Raw genomic sequence first — 21,224 nt, forward strand, 5'->3', positions numbered from 1 at the left:
ACAGGCACCAAGTCAAGAAAGACAAGGATACTTTGAAAAGACAAGTTATGAGGACTGGTAGCTGATTCATCTGGCCTGGGATTAAGTCATAGGCTGAGTTGGAACAGTGTTCTGAAAGTCGAGCACACCCCAGTCACCTGGAAGGCTTACTGAACAGTCTGCTGAGCCCCACCCCATTTCTGGTGAAGCCGATTTGGAGATAAATCAGTAAAACTTTCCTGGCTGATGATCTTACTTCCAGTCCAGAGACTACACTCTGAGAACCAGGGCAAACCCTTCTGGTTATGTTATTGAATGGATACCTAGCCAAATCCTGTGGTCACAATGCTCTACACTGTTCTAAGGACAATATAAACAGGACCTGGCTAGGTAATGCACATGGGAAACTAAATGACACATTACATCCTGCCAGACCTGCCTTTAAAGCTCAGTTCTAACTAACGGTGAATCGATTAGTGATCACGTAATTTCTAACTTGAAATCATGACAGACAGGTTTATCACAAAGTTAAAAACTTTATCCAAGTCACCCTTCAAACAGAACTCTTTATAATGTTACCTCGTGGGAGCACATCTCATACCAGCTCTGGCTGCCAAGGGCACTGCACTGCCCCTCTGTTTGAGGTTGTCCCCTCCCATCCTGTTTAAGAACAGCAACTTGAGGTGCAGAGGCAAAAGCACAGTGCTAAAGAAGCTGAGTCCACGGTCCAGCCTGGTCAAGACCCAAAGTCGTCTTCAGAACCTTCCCATCAGCAGCGAAAGTACTTGAGTTCAAACAATGCAACTCCAAGTTTTAGGCTCAACAGTTATCAGCTTCCAGAGCGGTGAGAATACACTTCCTTGTATAAATACCAGGAGAAGTTCCCAAGGATGGGCACCCACCTGCCAGCTCCAGTTTCAACCCTGACTTCATCTAAGTCCGGTTTCCCTCAAAGAAGTCACTATCCTGGAGAAACTGCTCTTGCCTGCAGCCTTGACTCCCAGGAAGGACCTCTCTGTGGAGACCCAGCATGTCAGACTCAGGAGCAAGTGGGATGGGCTACTTGTTTCTCTTCCAATGTTGTGCCATTGATTCTTGCATGAAGTTCTGAAACGCTGGCTCTTCACGGCTTTCCTCTGTAACTGCAGGAGAAAAGGGTGCGCCTTTAAAACCCTCAGGGTACAACAAGCAAGTCAGCCCTGTCACCCACCCGTCAGAAACCACACTTGAAAATTATTCTTCACTTTTTCAAGACAGGGACTCACTATAGATCCCAAGCTGGCCTGGAATCCAAAGTCCTCCTGCCTCAGTCTCCACCACTGGGTTCCAGGCATGTGCCACCACACCTGGCTGAAACTACTTTTACAGCATTAAGTACTCACACTTCCATTAATGAAACGGGTTCTAGAAGCATGCCTTATTTATCAAGTTGCCAAAGTGCACAGCAGCTAAGTAAAGAGAACATCCCCTTCATAAATAACTAAAAGGAGGTCTACTTAGGGAGGCAAGAGACAGAAAAACATCTAGAGTAGAGTTAGCCACTGCCTCAGCTACCCAAGAGCTAGGAATAAGTAGGGAACCGCCATATTTGACTGTTAAAGATCCAAAACAAATCACTCGGGCTGGAGAGGTGGTTCAGCGGTTAAGAGCATTGGTTGCTCTTGAATAGGCCCCAGCTTTGTGCCCAGCACCCACGTGGTGGGTCACAACATCTGTACCTCCAGTTCCAGGGGACTTCTGACCTCTGCAGGGACCAAGTATTCACATAGTGCGTACATAGACATGCGGGCAAGACATTCACATACATAAAGTAAAAATAAATACATCTTTTTAAAATCCAAACATTAAGGACTCAGGATGTAGCTCAGTGGCACATGCTTTTAGCAAGCAGAAGGCCCTGGAGTCCATCCTTATCACCAACTAACCAACACAGCAGTAACAGAAACAGTGGCATCTGCAGATGAGTCAGAAGTTACAAGACATAAAAGGCATGGGACTGGGGTTTTGGTATCCTGCCCACTGTGTGTAGACCGTTCCCTAGACAGGGCTCCTGACTGTCTTGAGAGGAAAATCCAGCTGAGGGCACACGAACAGTGAGGCTGTATGGATGCACTGCTCTCTGCTCCTGACCGTGGATGTGAGAGAAGTCCCTGCCTTGACTTCTCATAATGATGGAACCTGGAATTATGAAATAAACCCTTTCAACACTAAACTGCTTTTTGTCAGGCTGTTCCGTCACAGCGAGGGAACACAAGTAGACCATGGGGCATAAATGTATATATGTAGAACATACAGGGAACTTTGTTGGCACTGTTTAGTTTAGCATCCTCTTTCCTGCCATTGACCACATACTCAGATCTTCAAAGTCTCAACAGTGTCAATCCCGAGCAGAGTGCTGTGTTGTCTCCATCAGCGACCTCTCACCTCTGTGGTCAATGTCATCCGTGTCACTCTCAGCCTCCTCATCCTCTTCATCCAAGGTTCCTCGAGTCAGGATCAAGTCAGAAGGGTCCAGCACAGGAGAGACACTGTCTGGGGTTAAAACACTCGTCAGTACAGATGCATCTTCAAGAGCTGCTTCTGAGTAATTATGACTATCCACTGGCAGCATCAGAGTGCTCTTGACAAACAGAAGGAAGGAGAGTGAGTCTTCCACCTGTCATTTCTACCAGGGCTTAGTTCACAAAGCACTTTCATGAGCCCCCTTATTTCCACTGAGGAAAACGTAAGAAATGTATCCCTGAAACACCAGCACGCTGCCTCACTAGCTCACAGACTAGAAGGAGATATGTTTTTTTCCAATGAAAGATAAAGAAATATAAGGTTGCAATCTGGCAATAGTTTAAAGACTGTAGAAGCTTCTAGGTGGGATACAGGTTCAGGGGAGGTCTGAAGAAAATACAGGGTGAAATGATATGGAATAGAGCTGCCATGGCAACCTTCAAGCAATGGAAGGGGGTAAAAAAAAAAAAATCAAATATGGCGCAGCCATATCTGATGGGACCGGCATAAGTCATAGGCCAGCCCAGCTGCTTGACAAAGATCCAGCAGAGCTGAGCCACATGATGGCCGCCATGCCACCTTTGGTTTTCATCTCCACCTGTTGCGTACTTAGAGGACTTTTAATATTTGTACAATTTGGGGATGTTGGGTTGATGGAAAATTCCTTATGAATCCTTTATGCCTTCTCCCAGGAATGCTGCTTCTAAGGTTCCCCAGGAAAGTCCTGAACATACTACCCCTCCCACTTTTAGGGAGACATATATCCTCATCTACTTGAAGGTCTTGTTACGCCTTGGAGGTTGTGACACACTTAAAGAAGCCAGAGGTCTCTTTATGAGGCTATGAGACATTCTTGAAACATCTATCCCTGTACTTACTTAGGGACAAGATATTCAAAACAAAGTAAACTTAAAAAGGTTAACAAGGTTTGGTGGACGAGAAGAATTGCAAGCCTCTTCCCACTGTACACTTAGGCAATTATGTGGTATATACAGCAACTAAGTTAGACTAGCTGAAGTCACCTCTGCCCTACACAGGGACTTATACTGATAAGCAAAGAATGAGTGGAAAGATGATAAGAGAATGAGATGTCAGGACCTCCCTTTCTTAGAGAAGTTAGCTCATGCAGAGTCACTGTGGCATCATTTGACCAAGGAACAAAAAAATGCCAGGATTAGACATATAAAATTCTATAAAGATATAAAATATAAACATTGTTTTATGCCAAAATTTAAATAATAACTGCAGCAGCTTTGGCCTGAGGACTTTTCTTGGGCACTCTGACCATTAAGATTTAATAATACACTGCTTGGGACACGGCAATATGCCCAGGTGTCTTTGAAGCAGGATCTACCAGCCTGAAAACAGGCTGTCATACGCCTTTAGATTCTTAAAAATTGGGTTATGGGGTTAATGAGTAAAAATGGCTATAAAAGATAACTGTTTATCAATGATGTTAAAACTTGAGGGAAAATGATTGGAAATGATAACTCTGTCCTGTCATAGTTTATTAATGATGACTAAAAGATAAGCAAAAGGAAGTGAAACCCATGTCCAAAGACAAAAATGATATGATCTATGTTTTGGAACAACATGAATCTATCTCTGCTTACTAAATTCTGTATAAATAAAGGAGCACTCTTTATTTATTTATAGCTGCAAGATTCTCACCACCACCATGGCCTGGCTTACCTCTCTCCCTCGCCAACTCCTTACATCCTCTGCAGGGACCTGTCCACCGCCAGGGATGGCTCCCAGCACAAATATACTATTAGAGGTAAAATTCCCTACTTGGTGGATAAGGACTAAGCCCTAAGAATGGGAAGAAAGTCTGATCCAGAAATTCCTGGCCCAGGACTCAGTGAGGGTGTGACCACTGACCTGTTCCAGAGACTGTTAGGCTATGGAGTGCAGCTAGGGAGGGGTGGAAGACAGGCTGATCTCAGTGGCCAGCCAGGCATGGTGGCGCACACCTTTACTCCCAGCACTTAAGGAGCAGAGGCAAGCAGATCTCTGTGAGTTCGAGGACAGCTTGATCTACAGAACAAGTTCCAGGACAGCCAGAGCTGTATAGCAAAACCATGTCTCGGGGGAAAAAGAGACCTATGACTTTATAGAACAATGACATAATATGCTGACAGTGTATGTCCTTCTACACTCAACTAAGAATAACCCAAATGTACTAGAGACTTTTCTCAAATCATCCACGGACTCTCCTTCCCTTCCCATCTGGATGCAGCAGCAGGAGATTTAACTCTGGATTTGTGACTCTGGAGGACCTCGGTATATACACACTCAAGATGGAGAGGTGTCAGGAATGGCCCAGGAGCATTCACGTCACTGGCTACCCAGGCAGGTTCCCAGCTTGCTGTTCTCTGATGAAAATAAGCAAACGAAGGTCACAACAGAAGCTTCTTTCTTTTAATAAGGTACCCAAGAAAAAAATGTTGCTATATGAAGAAAAAAAAAAAACACTAAAGCTTATAATTTATTATCACAATAAAAATATAAATAAAATATATTAAAAAATAAAGTCCATCTATTTGGTTTCTGGGTCCCACAGAGTTGCAACAAATTTCCACCCTGCTTTTTGTGGGCAGTCCATCTTCTTGCCTCTCGAGGAGGTGGGGTATATATGTATTTTAGACTTATTACTTTTATGTGTGTGTTTTGCCTACATGTATGTTTATAAACCACATGTAACCCTGATGCCCATGGAGATCAAAAGAGTACTGGATTCCCTGAAACTGGAGTGGGTGGTTATGAGCCATCATGGGGGTGCTGGGAATTAAATCCTGGTTCTCTACAAGAGCAACAAGTGCTCTTAACTGACGAGCCATTTCTGCAGCCCCAGGGGTATTTATTATTTAATATGAGCACATCCTAGACACTCCCCTCTGAGGGTCAGTGATAAGAATAACAGACAGAAGGAAAGAAAGGGGACAGAGGAGGGAAGAACCAAGAGTGAGGCAGCAGGATCAAAGACTGAAACACAGAACCCAACCCAGACCCACACCATTAGAAGACCAGGCAGCTTAAAACAGTAACGACACTAATAAGGAAGACAAAACCCACTGCATAATGTAACAAGAAATATGCAAAACATACTCAGGATAACATTCCAGAAAGACACAAGACCTGCCAAATACAAAAATTTTTCCTGCTCTTGAGGAGGAAGGTGCGAGATCAGTCAGGTCAGTTCTTCCTGAGCTTTGTAAGCAGCACAAGGCAACCTCTTTACAATTGCCAAAGCCTTCTAGGAGGCCAAGAAGCTGATGTGGAAGTGCATGTGGAAAAGCAAATGTGTGAATAGCAGGGAGAGGAACAGCACCAGGGAGCCCAGCCTGAGCAGACACCGAAGAAGCATTTCGTAATTAAAACGTGCAGGCATGTAAGGAAAGAAGCCAGCAGAATAAACAGGAAGTCCAGGATAAGCTCAGTGGATAAGGGCTCTCAATCCCAACGCTGAGGAGCTAAGTCTGCTCTGAAGGGAAATGGCTGCACCTAAGTAAGGCCATGCATTAGACAATAGTGTCTCCATGCTGATCTCCTCGTTGTTCCTCATTGTACAGAGGTGTTTTGGTTTGGTTTGGTTTGGTTTTTTGAGACAGAGTTTCTCTGTGTAGCCCTGGCTGTCCTGGAACTCTGTAGACCAGGCTGGCCTCGAATGCAGAGATCTGCCTGCCTCTGCCTCCCGGGTGCTAGGATTAAAAGTATGCACTACCACCTCCTGGTTATACTGAGGTTTTATAAAATAAAATCTTTATTTTAGGAAGTATACACAGAAAGATTCAAAATAAAAGATCATCATATTTGCATGAATTTTAAATAATATCTAAAATTCAGTTATAACACACTGTCAAAAAAAAAAAAAAAAAAAAAAAAAAAAACCAGCCAGAGCACTTTGCCAAAGTACAAAACTTCCAAAAGGACCTCAGAGCAGTATAAAGCGCACACCACCCTCGGGTACTTTCTGTCCCGGGTCACTTTGCAGACCCGTGTATGCTCGTCTCCCATCGCCCCATCCTTTCTCTTGCTCGTTTACACACAGACTGCTGCTGGGTGCTCCACCCCTATTCTCTGCCCTCACCAAGCGCCCTTCCGATACCTTTGCCAGTCCCTGTGTCCAGGGCTACGGAGCCCATGTCCTTCCGAAGGCGTTCCAGTTGCTCCTTCTGCTGATCACTCTGGGCACTCGCCTACAGACGGAGGGAATGAATGTCCTCAGGTTAAACCAGCAGATCCCGGGCTAGTGAGATGGCTCAGTGGTGTTAAGTACTGGCCACGAGGGACGACCTAAATCTCATCTGCGGACCCCACATGATAGGAGAGAACGGACTCCTGCAAGCTGTCCTTTGACCTCCAGATACAAATAAATTTAAAAGACTGTAACTTTGTTTTTAAAGGAGATCTCTGGGGCAGGGCTTATAAGTGAGAAGCTAGGTGCTCAGCAGATGTGACGCACTGGTTTCAATCTCCAGAACAAAGAAATAAAGCAAAGTAATAAAGATGCATAAATTAGATGCCAGTTTGATTTTTTTTTTAAAAGGCAGGGTCTCATGTAGTGTAGGCCACCCACCCCAAAACTCTCTATGTAACAACGGATGATGCTGAAGTTAATAGGGTCCACCACCTAAGAACAAGCACAATACATGCTAAAAAGACTCTCAACCAACTGAGCTAGGTCCCCAGGCCCAAGACGGTACCCTTTCACAAAGAGATTAGGAATTATAAAGTACTAGAGGCTGGTAAAGGATGACAGACATGGAGACAAACCAGTGAGTCATGTAGGTCCAAGCGGCAGCAGATTCTCAGTCACGTGCTGAATGAACTAATTCAGAGCTTCAGGGCTTACACCCAAAACCATGACCAAAGAACCCTCAAGTGGAGCTTGCAAGGCCCTCGGAGAAAGGACCCAATGCAGGCTCTGACAATGGGGGACTCAAGTTAGCATTTGGGACGAGAGCTGTGTGACAGCCTCTAATCTTCAACATCCTACACCAAGGCTTAAAGCTGACCTCGGAGGCTGGGTGAGGTAGGGCATAAAGAGGTCTTGGTAAATATACTTCAGCAAAACTCTGATACATTTTAAAAATTCAGATACAAAGCCTGTGTGGTGCTCAGACTGTAATCCCAGCACTCAGAAGGATGAGGCAAAAGAAGGATAAATATTCACATACGAAGAGAAGAAAGGTTGCTAGGAGGCCTTTCTGCATACAGACAATTACACACAGCCTTACCAATGTCAATGAACAAGGGTTTGAGATGGGACGTGGTGTCACAGGCCTGCAGTCCCACCGGCTCAGGTGGCTGAGATAAGAGAGCACTAGAGCCCCAGAATTTTAGACCAGCCTGGGGTACAGTGAGACCTCAACTCAAAACCAAACAGGGTTGGGCACACAGCTCAGTGTTAGAGCACTACCAAAAATGAAAAAAACAAAACAAACAAAAAAAATGCAAGAATTTTAAAAAAACACTGAAATTCCATTAGTCAATTATATCTCAATAAAGCCGGGGGAAAAAAATACAAGCTAAGCAGTGGTAGCACATGTCTTTAATCCCAACACTCGGGAGGCAGAGACAAGCACATCTCTACGAGTTCGAGACCAGCCTGGTCTACAGAGTGAGTTCCAGGACAGCCTGGGCTACAGAGAGAAACCCTGTCTCCAAACCTTCTTTCCTTCTCATCCCTCCTACCTGAGTGCAGATTACAGCACAGGCCAGCATACCAGCTGGTCCCCAACTCCTCCGCTCAAGAGTCCCCCACCAGTCTCTGGTGACTGGCTGGGACTGCAGGCCTGTGCCATGTGTGGGTCAGAAGGACTCTCTGATAGCTCTAACATACTCTCCCTCTTACCAGTGATTTCTTCAGGCGCTCGTATTCAGGCCGATATTCCCTGGAGAAAGAAATGCCTTTTAAGTTCCTCTCCCGAATAACCCACACCACCCACCCCGACCTATTCCTTGTTTACTTAAAACTGCCTGCAACAAAGACCTGACCTCACTGGAGTCCCCTGCACACCCTCCGCATCACTGAGTCTGCTCTGTAGAATTCAACAACACCTAAGGGCTGCTGTAAAAGCTAACAGTGAAGCCACCCCAGCTGAGGGACTGAGGGGCTCGTCACTGGTGTGAGGAAACAGGTAAGGAGATGGGCTGTTGCTCAGGAAGCCCAGTGCATAAGGAAGTGATGGGCCCGAGCGACAACAGAACAGACTGCATCCTGAGCCTGGGAAACGTACACAAAAAACCTTGACGGTTCATGAGTGGGAAAATAATGTTGCCTGGCAACCACTATGTCGTCCTTAGGATCAAACTAGGAAGCCGAAGCAGCATGCTCACAAGCAGCCCATGAGGTAGGTCATGGTCTCAGTGTCACAGGTGAATGGGACCCCACGGTCAGCAATGAAGTGTCTCCAGGAGGTGTCAATGACTGTGATAGGACTTAGCGTATACTTTTTCACATAATACAGCAACCTCAGTGCCAAGTCCACACCACGCCCGTGATGCAGGTGAGGTCTTACAGGGACATAACCATGATCTTGTTTCTGAACATCTACAGGTCTTTTGTCCTACAACAACAGACGTGAGAAGTTGCCCACGAAGCTTGTAATATCTACCAAGTGGCTCTTCTCAGAACAGGCCTGATGGCCCCTGCCTGGCAACCACTCAGAGCAGTGAACACTTTATACGTCTACCTTTTCAAAGAAGGGAACAGGCACTTGTCACTTCTGAGTGTGGCCAGGTCTGATACACATAGGCAAGTAAATACACTTCCCACAGAAGATGGAGATGCCTCTCCTGGCCCGACCACCACGTGAGGATGGTCGGTCGGTGACGAAGAACGCATCAACGGTCCTTCCCTCATCCTCACCTTTCGTACTCCTCGGCAGCACTGGCGACCTGAGCACAGAGTTCATCGAAGCCGGTGCCCACCACAGCAGAGACACCCACCACCTGCCAAGAAAGCATGAATGTGTGTGCTAGGCAAGGACTCTGCTACTAAGCTGCATCCCAGCCCATGAACCCCCTTTACTAAGCAACGCAGCAGAGGCTGTTTTACAGAATGTAAAGCATTTCCTTTTAGCACTGGCTCAAAGCCCACTAAGGCTATGGTAAGACATTATCTGCAGCAACCACCACTACATCAGGAGATAAATTTACCCGGAGGGAGCTGTAAAACTCATCCAACACCAGGCTCATGGAGCGAGTCAGGTTACTGACGTAGGTAGTCTCTTGGTTCAAGGCATCTTGGAAAGCCTCAAAGTCCTGCATCCACTCCACTGCAAAGCTGTGGTCGATGATGTCCGTCTGTGCCAGAGAGAAGGCAGGCATCAGCAACCTGAATCAAGAGCACAACTAAACCAGGGCAAAAATCATTTACGTAAGTGGTGACCGCCAAGAACTCAGCATCCACAGAGTTTCCTTCTCCGGCTCCCCTGTTCCCAGCTCCACTGCAACAAACCCTAAGGAAATCTGCCTTGCCTCTGATCAGCATTCCCAGTGGACTGCTGCTCCTCTACTGACACAGAATCCCAGAGGCTGAGGGATGACTGAATCACTCTGGCTGATGGGTTAGGCTGTCCGCCCTACAATCACTGGGTGAGAGGCGGCACCCACTCCCCTGATGTCCCTCCGACTTTCTGTAGTAAAATCTTTTTTTTTTTTTTCTTCTGATTTTTCAAGATAGAGTTTCTGACTGTCCTGGAACTCACTCTGCAGACTACCCTAGCCTCTAACTCAGAGATCTGCCTGCCTCTGCCTCTCAAGAGTTGGGATCAAAAGCATGCACTACCACCACCCCGCCTCTGTAGTAAAATCTTAATCTGCTGACAGCACTTGAAGTCACTCTTCACACCTATCCAGACCTCTAACGTCAGTCATGGCTCTGTGTTAGAAACATGTTGACATCCCCACAGGAAGCAGCACTTACTTTGTTCATGACCACAATGAAAGGCAGCTTGGTTTTGTACAAGATGCTGAAAAAAAAAAAAAAAATCAAAGATGGAGCCAGCATTATTAAACGCATTTAATGCCAAGCATAACGGCACATGCTTGTAATTCCAGTACTCAAAAGGCAGAGGCAGGAAGTTCATGAGTTCAAGGCCAGTCTGGACATATAGTAAGAGTTTATTGCCGGGCAGTGGTGGCGCACGCCTTTAATCCCAGCACTCGGGAGGCAGAGCCAGGCGAATCTCTGTGAATTCGAGGCCAGCCTGGTCTACAGAGCGAGTTCCAGGAAAGGCGCAAAGCTACACAGAGAAACCCTGTCTCATAAAACAAAAAAAAAAAAAAAAAAAGAGTTTATTTTTAAAAACAACTAAAGGCATTCAAGCTCTTGGGACTAAGAAAAGAGAACAGGAAAACCTTCAGAGTGAATTGTAAGTGGTACTGAGTCTCCTCTGCCAAAGGAAAATGACCACCAACATCAAGCCAGCAACTAACCTCCAGCCCATACCGTGTTGATAGTGATCCTTTTTAATATTTTATCAAATAATTCTCTCTTTTGTTACCCAAGTGCAGGGAATGAGCATTTACTGAATACCCAAAACAGGATGGTTACTCTGGTAGGCACTTCCACATGTATACACATTATCTCCTTTAATCCATACAAATGCCATGTAAATGTATACAATTTTTGCTGTCTCATTCTGTAGCCTGCACTAGCCTAGAATTTCTTAGCCCACTGTCCAGGATGGGCTTGAATTTATGGCCATTCTCTTGCTTCAGCCTCCGGAAACATTGTCCTGCAGGTTGAAAATTTCCCACATTTCCTGAGGTAGATGCCCAAGATAAAATTATATACACTTAAGGCGTGCATCATGAATTGTTTTAAGTTGAGCTCCCCTTACCCTTTATTAATGTCCGCAGTCCTGATGGCTGACCCAGGCCTGGAAAGTCAGAGGCACACCCTCTCCTGCTGAGCTACATTCCCGATCCTCTGACATTCTGAGCTATGAACGCACCGTGAAATGACTCTACTCTCAGGATAATCAAGGACATGTGTTTTACTCCTTAACATAAGGGTGGAGCAATGCTATCTTCCTATGCTAGGACGTCTTGCATCCAATATGATGTTTACTCCGAGACTCAGCATCCTGGTGATGGCTCCTGTCAGTCTCCATAGCACTCTCCTAAAACTTCAGTCTGCATTCACAGCAAACCGTGAAGCAACTTTTTTTCTCCCAATGCAACATCTGGGACAAACTAGTACATGTTGGGATGATAACTATAATCTTTCTGTTATTATTGTTCTTAATGTTATGGCAGGGTCTTACTCCATACTCTATACTGACCTTGAATTTGCCCTCCTTCACCTCCTGACTTGGGATTATAGGAAAGCACCACTACCCCTCGTTTTGATAAAACTTTTTATTCCTGGTGTCTCCTCATGTTACATTTTTATATTACTTATACAAAATCTAAGCACCATTTATACCAGAGAACTGATTCTATCCTGACTTGGCTCTCACCCAGTTGGGAATAACCACCACCTACTTCTCTGACAGGCAAGGGAAGAAGACGCTGAGAGAAAATGCCAATAGTACACGTCTCTCTTTACTGGCCTTCTCCTGACTCAGGACAATCTGTAAATATAGATGATCACAAATCCAGAGGTATATAACCAGGACTCAAAACCAAAAGGGGAATAAAGTCAGATAAAATACAGCTGAAGATATGGCTCAGCAGTTAAGAGCACTTACTGCTTATACAGAGGACCCAGGTTCAGTTCCCAGCACCTACATGGTGGCTCACAACCACCTGTAACTCAAGTTTGAAGAGATCTGACATCCTCTTCTTGCCTCCACAAGCTCCTGCACACATGGTACACATACAACCATACAGGCCCACATACATACAAATAAGTAAGTAAATGTCTTTAAAAAATAAAAAGGAGAGCCGGGTGGTGGTGGCACATGCCTTTAATCCCAGCACTCGGGAGGCAGAGGCAGGTGGATCTCTGTGAGTTTGAAGCCAACCTTGTCTACAGAGTGAGTTCGAGAACAGCTAGGGCTATTACACAGAGAAACTCTGTCTCAAAAAACCAATAAATAGATAGATAGACAGACAGACAGATGATAGATAGATAGATAGATAGATAGATAGATAGATAGATAGACAGATAGATATAGATAGATAGATAGACAGACAGACAGATAGTAGATGGATGATTGATAGACAGACAGACAGATGATTGATGATAGATAGATAGATAGATAGATAGATAGATAGATAGATAGATAGATAGAGATAGACAGATAGTAGATGGATGATTGATAGACAGACAGACAGACAAATAGATAGATAGATAGGAGAAAGAGAAAGCAGCCTCACAGCTGGCAGAACACCATGCCTACCAACCACCAGTTACCTGCACGCATACAGCATATTGGACATGAAGGTCACCGGGTTAGTACTTCGGGACGTGTCCATCACGTAGATGACCACTGTTGGAAATGAGGATGCCTAGAACCACAGAGGAAGTGAAGTCTTAATCACGGGGCTCATCACTTGCTCCCGTACTCCTCTCCTCCCTTTCTTGTAAGAGAGCAGCACTGTTGACAGGGCGTGCAGAGCCTCCCTCTCTCTCTCTCTCTCTCTCTCTCTCTCTCTCTCTCTCTCTCTCTCTCTCTCTCTCGCTCTCTCCCTCTCCCTCTCGTATTCAGCCCAGGCAGTAGACAGAGGCTGAGCTAACCCTCCACATGCTCTCAGGAACAAGACCCAGAACACTCACCAGGGCCTCGGTGATGATGGTCCCAGAAGCTGACCAGGTGAACACTTCAATCTGTCCGGGTGTGTCAATCAAGACATATCTGGGTCAAGGAGACCATTAAGGGGTGTTATACTTGGGCAATTCTGAAGATATTCCATCACAGAGAATGCTCAATGTCTGCTGACCCAAGACTGCAATAACCTCTGCACACTGCCAACCACAGTCCTACCATGCCCTAAAACTGCGCATTCCCAAGAGCTTGCTCCAGGTACAATATGCATAACAAGGAGAAGAAACAGCACAGCACAAGTTGTTGTAAGTAATCAGAGAGGAAACAGTGTAATTACTGAAACCCTTCGCTACCAATGAGACATTAGCAAAATCAGAACGCAGCTCTCTTGGGAAGCATCTTGTTTCGTAGGGAGGCGTGGAGGGAAGGAGAAGAAATGGAGGAATGGGGGGGGTGGGGGAATACTACTGCCTATAGAACATTCTAAAATTGACCGCACTGACAGTTACACAAGCCTGTGTACAACTCTGGTCGTATTAGAAGCCACTGACTTGTACACTTGGATGTCATGTAAACTGTATCTTATTAAGTATTTTAGAAACAGACAAACTTGGAGATAGGGATGTAAGTCAGGATCAAACACAGGCTGAGCATGGGCTTAGGGTGTTTGACACCCTGAGTCCAATCAATCCCCATGAGAATAAACTAATAAGAAAGTTAGCAAAAAAATACAGGACGGGCACTAGGGAAACCGAGAAGGGAAATTAAGGAGTGACTGTTAATGAGTGTGTTGGTGAGGTGTGTGAAATTAAACAATCATGATCCATGCACCAGTATGTAAATATAATAAAATACATTTTAAAAAAGAAAACTACAGAATGTGATCTCAAAGAACCTTTTTTGGCCTGGAGGTGGAAGCACATGTCTTTAATCCCAGCACTCGAGAGGTAGAGGCAGGTGGATCTCTGTGAGTTCAAGACCAGCCTGGTCTATAGCGTGAGTTCCAGGACAGCCAGGGCTACACAGAGAAACCCTATCTCGAAACCAAACCAAAACAAAACAAAAAAACTGTTTTGTTGTTTTTTTTCTGATATTTCTGGTTGTGAGCCTAGCCTTCCACGGCTGAGCCATCTCTCCAGGCCTTGCTATTTTTTCTAATGAAAACAAAAATCTGCCTCGATTATAATCCCATCTTTGCAATACTTTATGCATAGAAATAGGTGAAACGCCAATCAGCGAATAACAGCAATTGTTACTAGGACTGAGAAGGACAGTTTCATGTTTCAAATATGTATTCTTTTACAATAACCTTTTTATTACATTTATGTAGTTTACATGTAAAAGTACAGAGGAGACATGCGGAGGCCAGAGGTCAACTTGTGGGAGTTCTCTGCTCCCACCATAGGGGTCCCAGGAATCAGACTCGGGTCATCAGGCGTGGCTGCAGGCGCCTCTACCTGCTGAGCCATCTCGCTGGCACATGCTTTTAATTTGGTTTTGTTTTTTTGTTTGTCGAGACAGAGTTTCTCTACTGAATTTCATCAGAAATGCGTACAATGGATCTGCTGGCAGCAGTAGTATTTTGTTTTAGGATGTTGTGACTGAGACAGATAATACAGATGTCTTCCCCTCTTTTATAGCTTTAAAATCTGACAGAAAACTACAAAAAAAGAAAAAGTAAACATATCCAAACTTTAATAATAGTTAATGGAGAGAAATGATGTCCTCCCCATCATGGTCGACTGTGCTCTCTCAAACAAAGAGCAAAAGTCTTTCTCCCTTAATCTGAGAAAGGAGAAAACAGTAAGTGTTTCTCCAAAAGTCACAGAAAAAGAAAGAGAAGTGTTGGCGGGGAGGGACCAAAATAACTGGAAGTAATCCTCTGTATTATATGTTATCTCAACGATTTTATTGTCCACCTTTCTTTCTTTTCATTTCTAATGACTTGTCTCAGTTAACACACTTTCAGGGTTCAAAGGTCACCAAATCCTCTCAAAGGTCTAGAACTGTATCAGAGACAACCAGTCAACTCAAACCACCTACCTGAATGTGTTCTGGGCCTTCTCGATAAATTTCATCACCTAGAAGAAAAAGATGTCAACTGTAACACCATCTAATTCCAACACGACACCAGAGGTCACCCTCCAGGGTGGTATGTGTTAAATGCACCATCACAAGGCATAACCCAAGAACACCAAGCAATGGCCTCCTCGATGCAGAGAGGCAGAGCCACAGCAACAGCATTGCAACCTGGAGCACAGCGCCAGACCTGGCCTGTCACTGTGGCATCAGGGTCCCTTAACACATTGGCCACATTTGTCTGCTTTAAAGAGCCAGGGTCAGGCATACTGTGAACCTCAGCTCCGTGTGATTCTCCTGCTTCATGCTCCTGAGCTGGGAATTCAGTTACACACCATCCTGGCTTTGGTCAAATGTCAATGTCTCAAGTAGCAGAACCAGAGTAAAATGTAGTGATTATAAGCCACTCTCATGGGAGTAAGTGACAGGGAAAATCTAGAGAATGGCAAATACTCCTTACAAGAAAAAAGGGTCATTATTTCACCTCCCTTGCTGTGGCTAATCGCAGTGCCCTGTACCCTCAGTAACACCATAAGCCGGTAACAGGTCACAGAAAGAAGCCAGGTCTCTTGGATTTCTATTTGGTTCTCTCACAAACGTTAAATGTGAAGTGTCCCAACGCAGTCAGAGGTTATTTCTCTCTACCAAAATGCCTGCTTATTTTTGGTATTTCTCCATTTTTGCTGCTCTTCTTTATCAATGTGATCAAGCAGGAGCATATTCAGAGTCAGATTTTTTTTTTTTTTTTTTTGGTTTTTCGAGACAGGGTTTCTCTGTGTAGCTTTGTGCCTTTCCTGGGACTCACTTGGTAGCCCAGGCTGGCCTTGAACTCACAGAGATCCGCCTGGCTCTGCCTCCTGAGTGCTGGGATTAAAGGCGTGCGCCACCACCGCCCGGCCACAGTCAGATTTTTATAGTACCATGCCTATAAATATAAAAGAAGCCTTACCTGATCAAATCTGGTAGCAAAGAGATTGAGTGAGGTCACTATGCCACCATTTGGCCCAAGTCCGTATCTGAGCGTTCAGTTAAGGATTTAAGTTGCACATATGAGATTATATGATTCATATCTAGACTGTCATTCATCCAACAGCATATGTTCAGTATGTAACAGTATTAGTGTTCAATTAATGGGTACTGGCAAACCAGTCTTGACAACCACACAACCTTGACATTCCAAGAACCATTGACTAGCAAGGGCCTCCTTGTTCATCTATCATTTTAGGGACGGTCACACAAGATAAAGACAACGGAATGGCCAAAACGTAGTGAATACACAGACGTGTCAACAGTGACAGGCTGCTGGCATCCGTCATTAAAATCATCTACGCAGCCAGACGTGGGAGCCCACGCATTTAATCCCAGCATTCAGGAGGCAGAGGCAGGCAGATCTCTGTGGATTTCAGGCTAGCCGGGGGACAGTGAGTTCCATCCCCGCCAGGACTACATGTAACACTCTTTATTCTGATCCTAACTAACCAAGCAACCTAAAAGTACTTACAGAGAGCCACATGCCATGCTGAAATCAATCCATAAGAATTAATCCAACTCAACATATTTTTCTGAGTTTCCTGGTTGAATTCATAGTTATCAATGACTGTCTCACCCAAGACAACATCACTTCACTGGACCCGGGCAGTTAACAGCTGGCCACTCAATTCTGCTCTCTGATTACAATACCTGGAGTCTGTGCATGTCAAGAAAACTGAAATCAAACGGTAGGGTAGGATGGCTGGAAATCTCTGCTCTCTCCTGCATTCATCTTACTCATCTCACATCTTTTTAACACGATCACTTAGAAGTAAGTTTTCTACTTGTGTATCTCATGATTTGACAGGCAAGCCAGTCTGTCAACGTGGGGAGCAATTCTCCAGGGACGAGTCCACCCACAGCAGATGAAGAAAAGGATACTGCTTCATGACTTCTTTATACTTCACTGTGTCGCGAATATCTGAGGGGAAAAGAGAGATCATGGTTTATTTTACTCCTTTTTTGTTTTTTGTTTGTTTGTTTGTTTTTTAAGACAGGGTTTCTCTGTAGTTTTGATGCCTTTCCTGGAACTCACTCTGTAGACCAGCCTGGCCTTGAACTCACAGAGATCTACCTGGTTCTGCCTCCCGAGTGCTGGGATTAAAGGCGTGCGCCACCACCGCCTGGTGTTACTTTACTTCTTGAGGCACGGTCTCAGTTGTCTGGACTGGCTTTGAACTTTCCATGGAGTCCAAGCTATCCTCAAACTCTGAGCAATTCTCCTGCCTCAGCCTCCTGAGTGCTAAGGTTGGTTGCAGAAGTGCCACCAAAACTGACTTAGGCTTCTTACCGGCATTTTCTTATACCTTTCTCCAGTTACAATGGCTTCTTTCCTGACTAAAGATACTGCCAAGTATCCTATGAAGAATGTTGAGGCCGGGCGGTGGTGGCGCACGCCTTTAATCCCAGCACTCGGGAGGCAGAGCCAGGCGGGTCTCTGTGAGTTCGAGGCCAGCCTGGGCTACCAAGTGAGTTCCAGGAAAGGCGCAAAGCTACACGGAGAAACCCTGTCTCGAAAGAAAAAAAAAAAAAAAAAAAGAATGTTGAGCTCCTAGGTGTGATGATGCACACTTTTAATCCCAGCACTCAAGAGGCAGAGGCAGAGTCCAGCAGATGTCTGTGAGTCTGAGACCAGCCTGGTCTACAAAGTGAGTTCCAGGACAGCCAGCCAGGACTACATAGGGAGACTCTGTCTCAAACAAACAAAAAAGTTAGGCTAGCAGCTCTTAATTATGATAGATATTGTCTGAAACAAGATTAAAAGTTTTAGACAATTTCAATGGTACTGGGCACATGCACAGGGGGAAAAACAAAACAAAACGAAACCTCAAACCGAGAAAAGAAGACTTCTTACTAACCACTGCCTGGTAATAAAGGCGACTCACAGACATATGGAAAAAGAATCCATCTTCTGAGATCTACCAAAACCTATCCACCAGGAGCTGGGCTCAGTGATTAAGAGCACTTGTGGTTCTTGTAGAAGACCCAGATTCAGTTCCCAGCACCTACAGAGCGGCTCACAAATGTCCGTAAGTCAAGTTCCAGGGGTTCTGGCACCCTCTTCTGGCCTCTGAAGGAATCAGGCACATACCATGGTGCACAGACGCAGGTACAGCATCCGTACACATAAAATAAAAATAAATAAATAAGAAATTGACCCACCAGCCAAGAGAGGAACAATATTACAAGTTTATCCTCGAGTTTGGATAGGAAACTTTTTGCCAAATCTTCCCAAAATGATCTATGATTCTTAAAACAACATCTCCCCACCTCCCCCTTAATTTATATATTTGGGGTATAAGAAGCTTACTAGGGTTAACAAGTGATAGTTATAGCTTAGGAATCAGGAAGCCTGAACCCAGCAAGAACCTTGTCACTGGATCGCATACACTTTCATAATGAATCTACCCCTCACTCCCCATTTTTTCTTTATTAAAAAACAACAACAACAACAAGCAGTGTTTGGCTAGGTAGGTCTTACTGACCCCGAACTCTTAAAATACTGTGCCTCAGACTCTCTTGGATAACACCCATACTTAATCTTTCTGATAGTGTCAGTCAGAAACTCTCCTCAGAGCAATGCATTTCTTGTTTGTTTGTTTTTTTGAGATGCAATGCCTATTTTTAAATCCGGCCCCCCACACATACACACACTTTTGGGAATGGAAGGGACCTTCCTACGGATCAGAGTGAATTCTAGCAGAACTCATAAACTCTTACTACAACACTGATAAAAGAAACTGAATGATTTATGTGTCACTTTTTTCTTTATATAGCCTGACTTAATGTGACTTCTCCAATCCATTACAACAGTGTCACACACTAAGGACAAAAGAGAGCGAGAGAGGAGAATGAAAATGACACACACCTTAGGAGCCATTAGATAAAGAGAGGGATAAATCTCAGTAAGGAAGAAGCCTGTTGTGGAACTCGGGCAAATCCAAAGAAAATAAAAAGTAGATAGTTAGTTCAGGAAAGAAAGAAAACTGCAGGCACTCACCAATATTGGCGGGAAAGGGGACTTCATGCACAGCTGGGTCCAGGTTGATGACGTAAGGTGGGGAGCCTCTGTTGTGCAGGTGTCCTGTGAGCCTCTGCAAAAGCAGGGAATAATCTGTAACATTTTCATTCTTCCCTCCACCTATTACGCTTGCTCAACAACAAACTCTGTTTAAAACCCATCTAGCGGGCCTCCTCTCCCCTCCATCACCTCTTCACTGACTTTGAATGGCCCTGTAAGGGTTTGGGGCTCCCCGCCCCTCATCTCCTTCACTAAAACATTAAACACCGTGAAAGCAAGAACCCTGTCGATTCCATTTTCGCTCTATACTCGGAACTTGGAACGTCTTGGGTCGAAAGAAGTCATTCTTTCACAACTCCTCACGCAAAACCAGGGTGCTGGCATTATATCCCCCCTACTCTTTTAAGCCCGGGGCCTTCCAAAAAGCTGCTCATGAATTGCCAAAAAGGCAATTTCAGTTGTACCAAACATGCACTATGGTTACCCAAAGGCTGCCTTAAGTGACCCAGGCTAGGGTTCGAGCCTTCGGGAGTCAGAGGCAAGAACACCACGCGCCTAGACCCTTCCAATTCCCCAGACAACTTCTTCCGGTCCTCCATGGCCACAGGCAACCTGTCGAGCGCTACTACCGCTTCCGCGCAGTGCACGTCACCTGTACGAAGGTAGTTTTCCCGGACCCCGCCATTCCCAACACCAGGAGACACACGGGGAGCTGGGGAGCCCCGGAAGCTTGGGGCTCAGCCGGAGCCACGGGCGCCGCCATCTTTCCTCAGCCACGCCCACCGCTCCACGGAGACGCCAGCGGGCTGGAGACTCGCGGCATTCCGGGCTGCGATTGGCCGGAGAATCCTCCCTCTCTGTGTTTAGAGCTACGATTGGTGGGATGATCCTGCCTCGCTGCATTGAGGGCTACAATTGGCCGGAATATCCAAACCGCTCAAACCTGCGGAGATCCAGAAGGGCTTCTAGGCGTCAGACTCTCCGGGAATGTTTTAGACGCTCCAGCTGCCAAGCAGGGGCTTTGGACAAGTGAGGGGGAGTGTACGGAACCAGGAAGAGTTGACAGGGGTGAGGTAGGGCCTGAGAGGGGCAAAGATCGTGTCTCTAGGGGCGAAACGAGGTGGGATCGCAAGCCTGTCAAGATTGTGAGGTGAGCTGCTAAGATGTCAATCCACCTTCTATCTTATTAGCCAAGAAGGAAAAAAAAAAGTTTTTAAAGGTCATTGTATCACAGAAAATATTAGGTAAAAATTAGGGTAACACTTGAAAGATAGAATGAATACTGTCCTAGAAAAAACAGAAGAAATAGTTGAGGCAGAGTCCTCACCTAATGCGAAGGGGATCAAAGAACAAAGCGGTGTTTGTGGCCCAAGTGTAGCTGAGTAATTAATAGTGAGGCGTATGAGTAGAGGCCGGTAGGATGAATCTCGTGAGGGAAAGTCCGTATGACAAGAGACTGTGACCAAAAATGTTTTAGTTGCCCATCTGTATGTCCATTTGTCCAAGGGAAGAAGAAAAGACTAGATAGATCGTGAGAAAAAAAAAATCAAAGGCCCAAGTGAACCAAAGTAAAACTCCTAAAAAAAGTCCCGTTTAAGAGAGAGGTAGCACAAAAAAAGGGGGCGGGTAAAGGACTAGGGCTGTAGGTCAGGGGTAGCCCTTGGTTTTGTTGACATTCTTGCAGAGTGGATAAAACTCTTGCAAAGCAAAAAGGTGAATATATATATATATATGTGTGTGTGTGTGTGTGTAATATATATGTGTATATAATGATACATATTATCTAATAATATATAGGAGGATATATATATATCATATAATAAAGTGAAGACAATGAGATGACTCAGTTGGTAAAGTGTTTGCTGCACAAGGGTAAGGACCAGAGCTCC

The 21,224-nt window shown here is 45.1% G+C and overlaps 1 protein-coding gene across 1 annotated transcript; it reads right to left on the minus strand.

Moving 5' to 3' along the window:
* Positions 1–495: 495 nt before the first annotated feature.
* On the minus strand, positions 496–20,126 carry Gpn1 (GPN-loop GTPase 1). Its single transcript, XM_059248546.1, has 14 exons — positions 19,988–20,126; positions 19,315–19,408; positions 17,196–17,235; positions 16,234–16,300; positions 15,249–15,286; positions 13,217–13,295; positions 12,854–12,948; positions 10,415–10,460; positions 9,646–9,792; positions 9,356–9,438; positions 8,339–8,378; positions 6,590–6,680; positions 2,404–2,511; positions 496–1,121 (listed from the first exon to the last, which is right to left on the minus strand). The coding sequence occupies exons 1-14, from the start codon at positions 20,096–20,098 to the stop codon at positions 1,039–1,041; spliced, it is 1,122 nt and encodes a 373-aa protein (XP_059104529.1). The 5' UTR covers positions 20,099–20,126; the 3' UTR covers positions 496–1,038.
* Positions 20,127–21,224: the final 1,098 nt, after the last annotated feature.

This window comes from Peromyscus eremicus, chromosome 22, assembly GCF_949786415.1.
Source record: "Peromyscus eremicus chromosome 22, PerEre_H2_v1, whole genome shotgun sequence".
Taxonomy (NCBI): domain Eukaryota; kingdom Metazoa; phylum Chordata; class Mammalia; order Rodentia; family Cricetidae; genus Peromyscus; species Peromyscus eremicus.

Coding starts and splice junctions, on each gene's coding strand:
- Gpn1 (XM_059248546.1), bottom strand. CDS start 20,098: ATGGCGGCGCCCGTGGCTCCGGCTGAGCCCCAAGCTTCCGGGGCTCCC. Junction 19,409..19,987: donor GGAAAACTACCTTCGTACAG/GTGACGTGCACT, acceptor CTGCTTTTGCAG/AGGCTCACAGGACACCTGCA. Junction 15,287..16,233: donor TTGCTACCAGATTTGATCAG/GTAAGGCTTCTT, acceptor TTTTTCTTCTAG/GTGATGAAATTTATCGAGAA.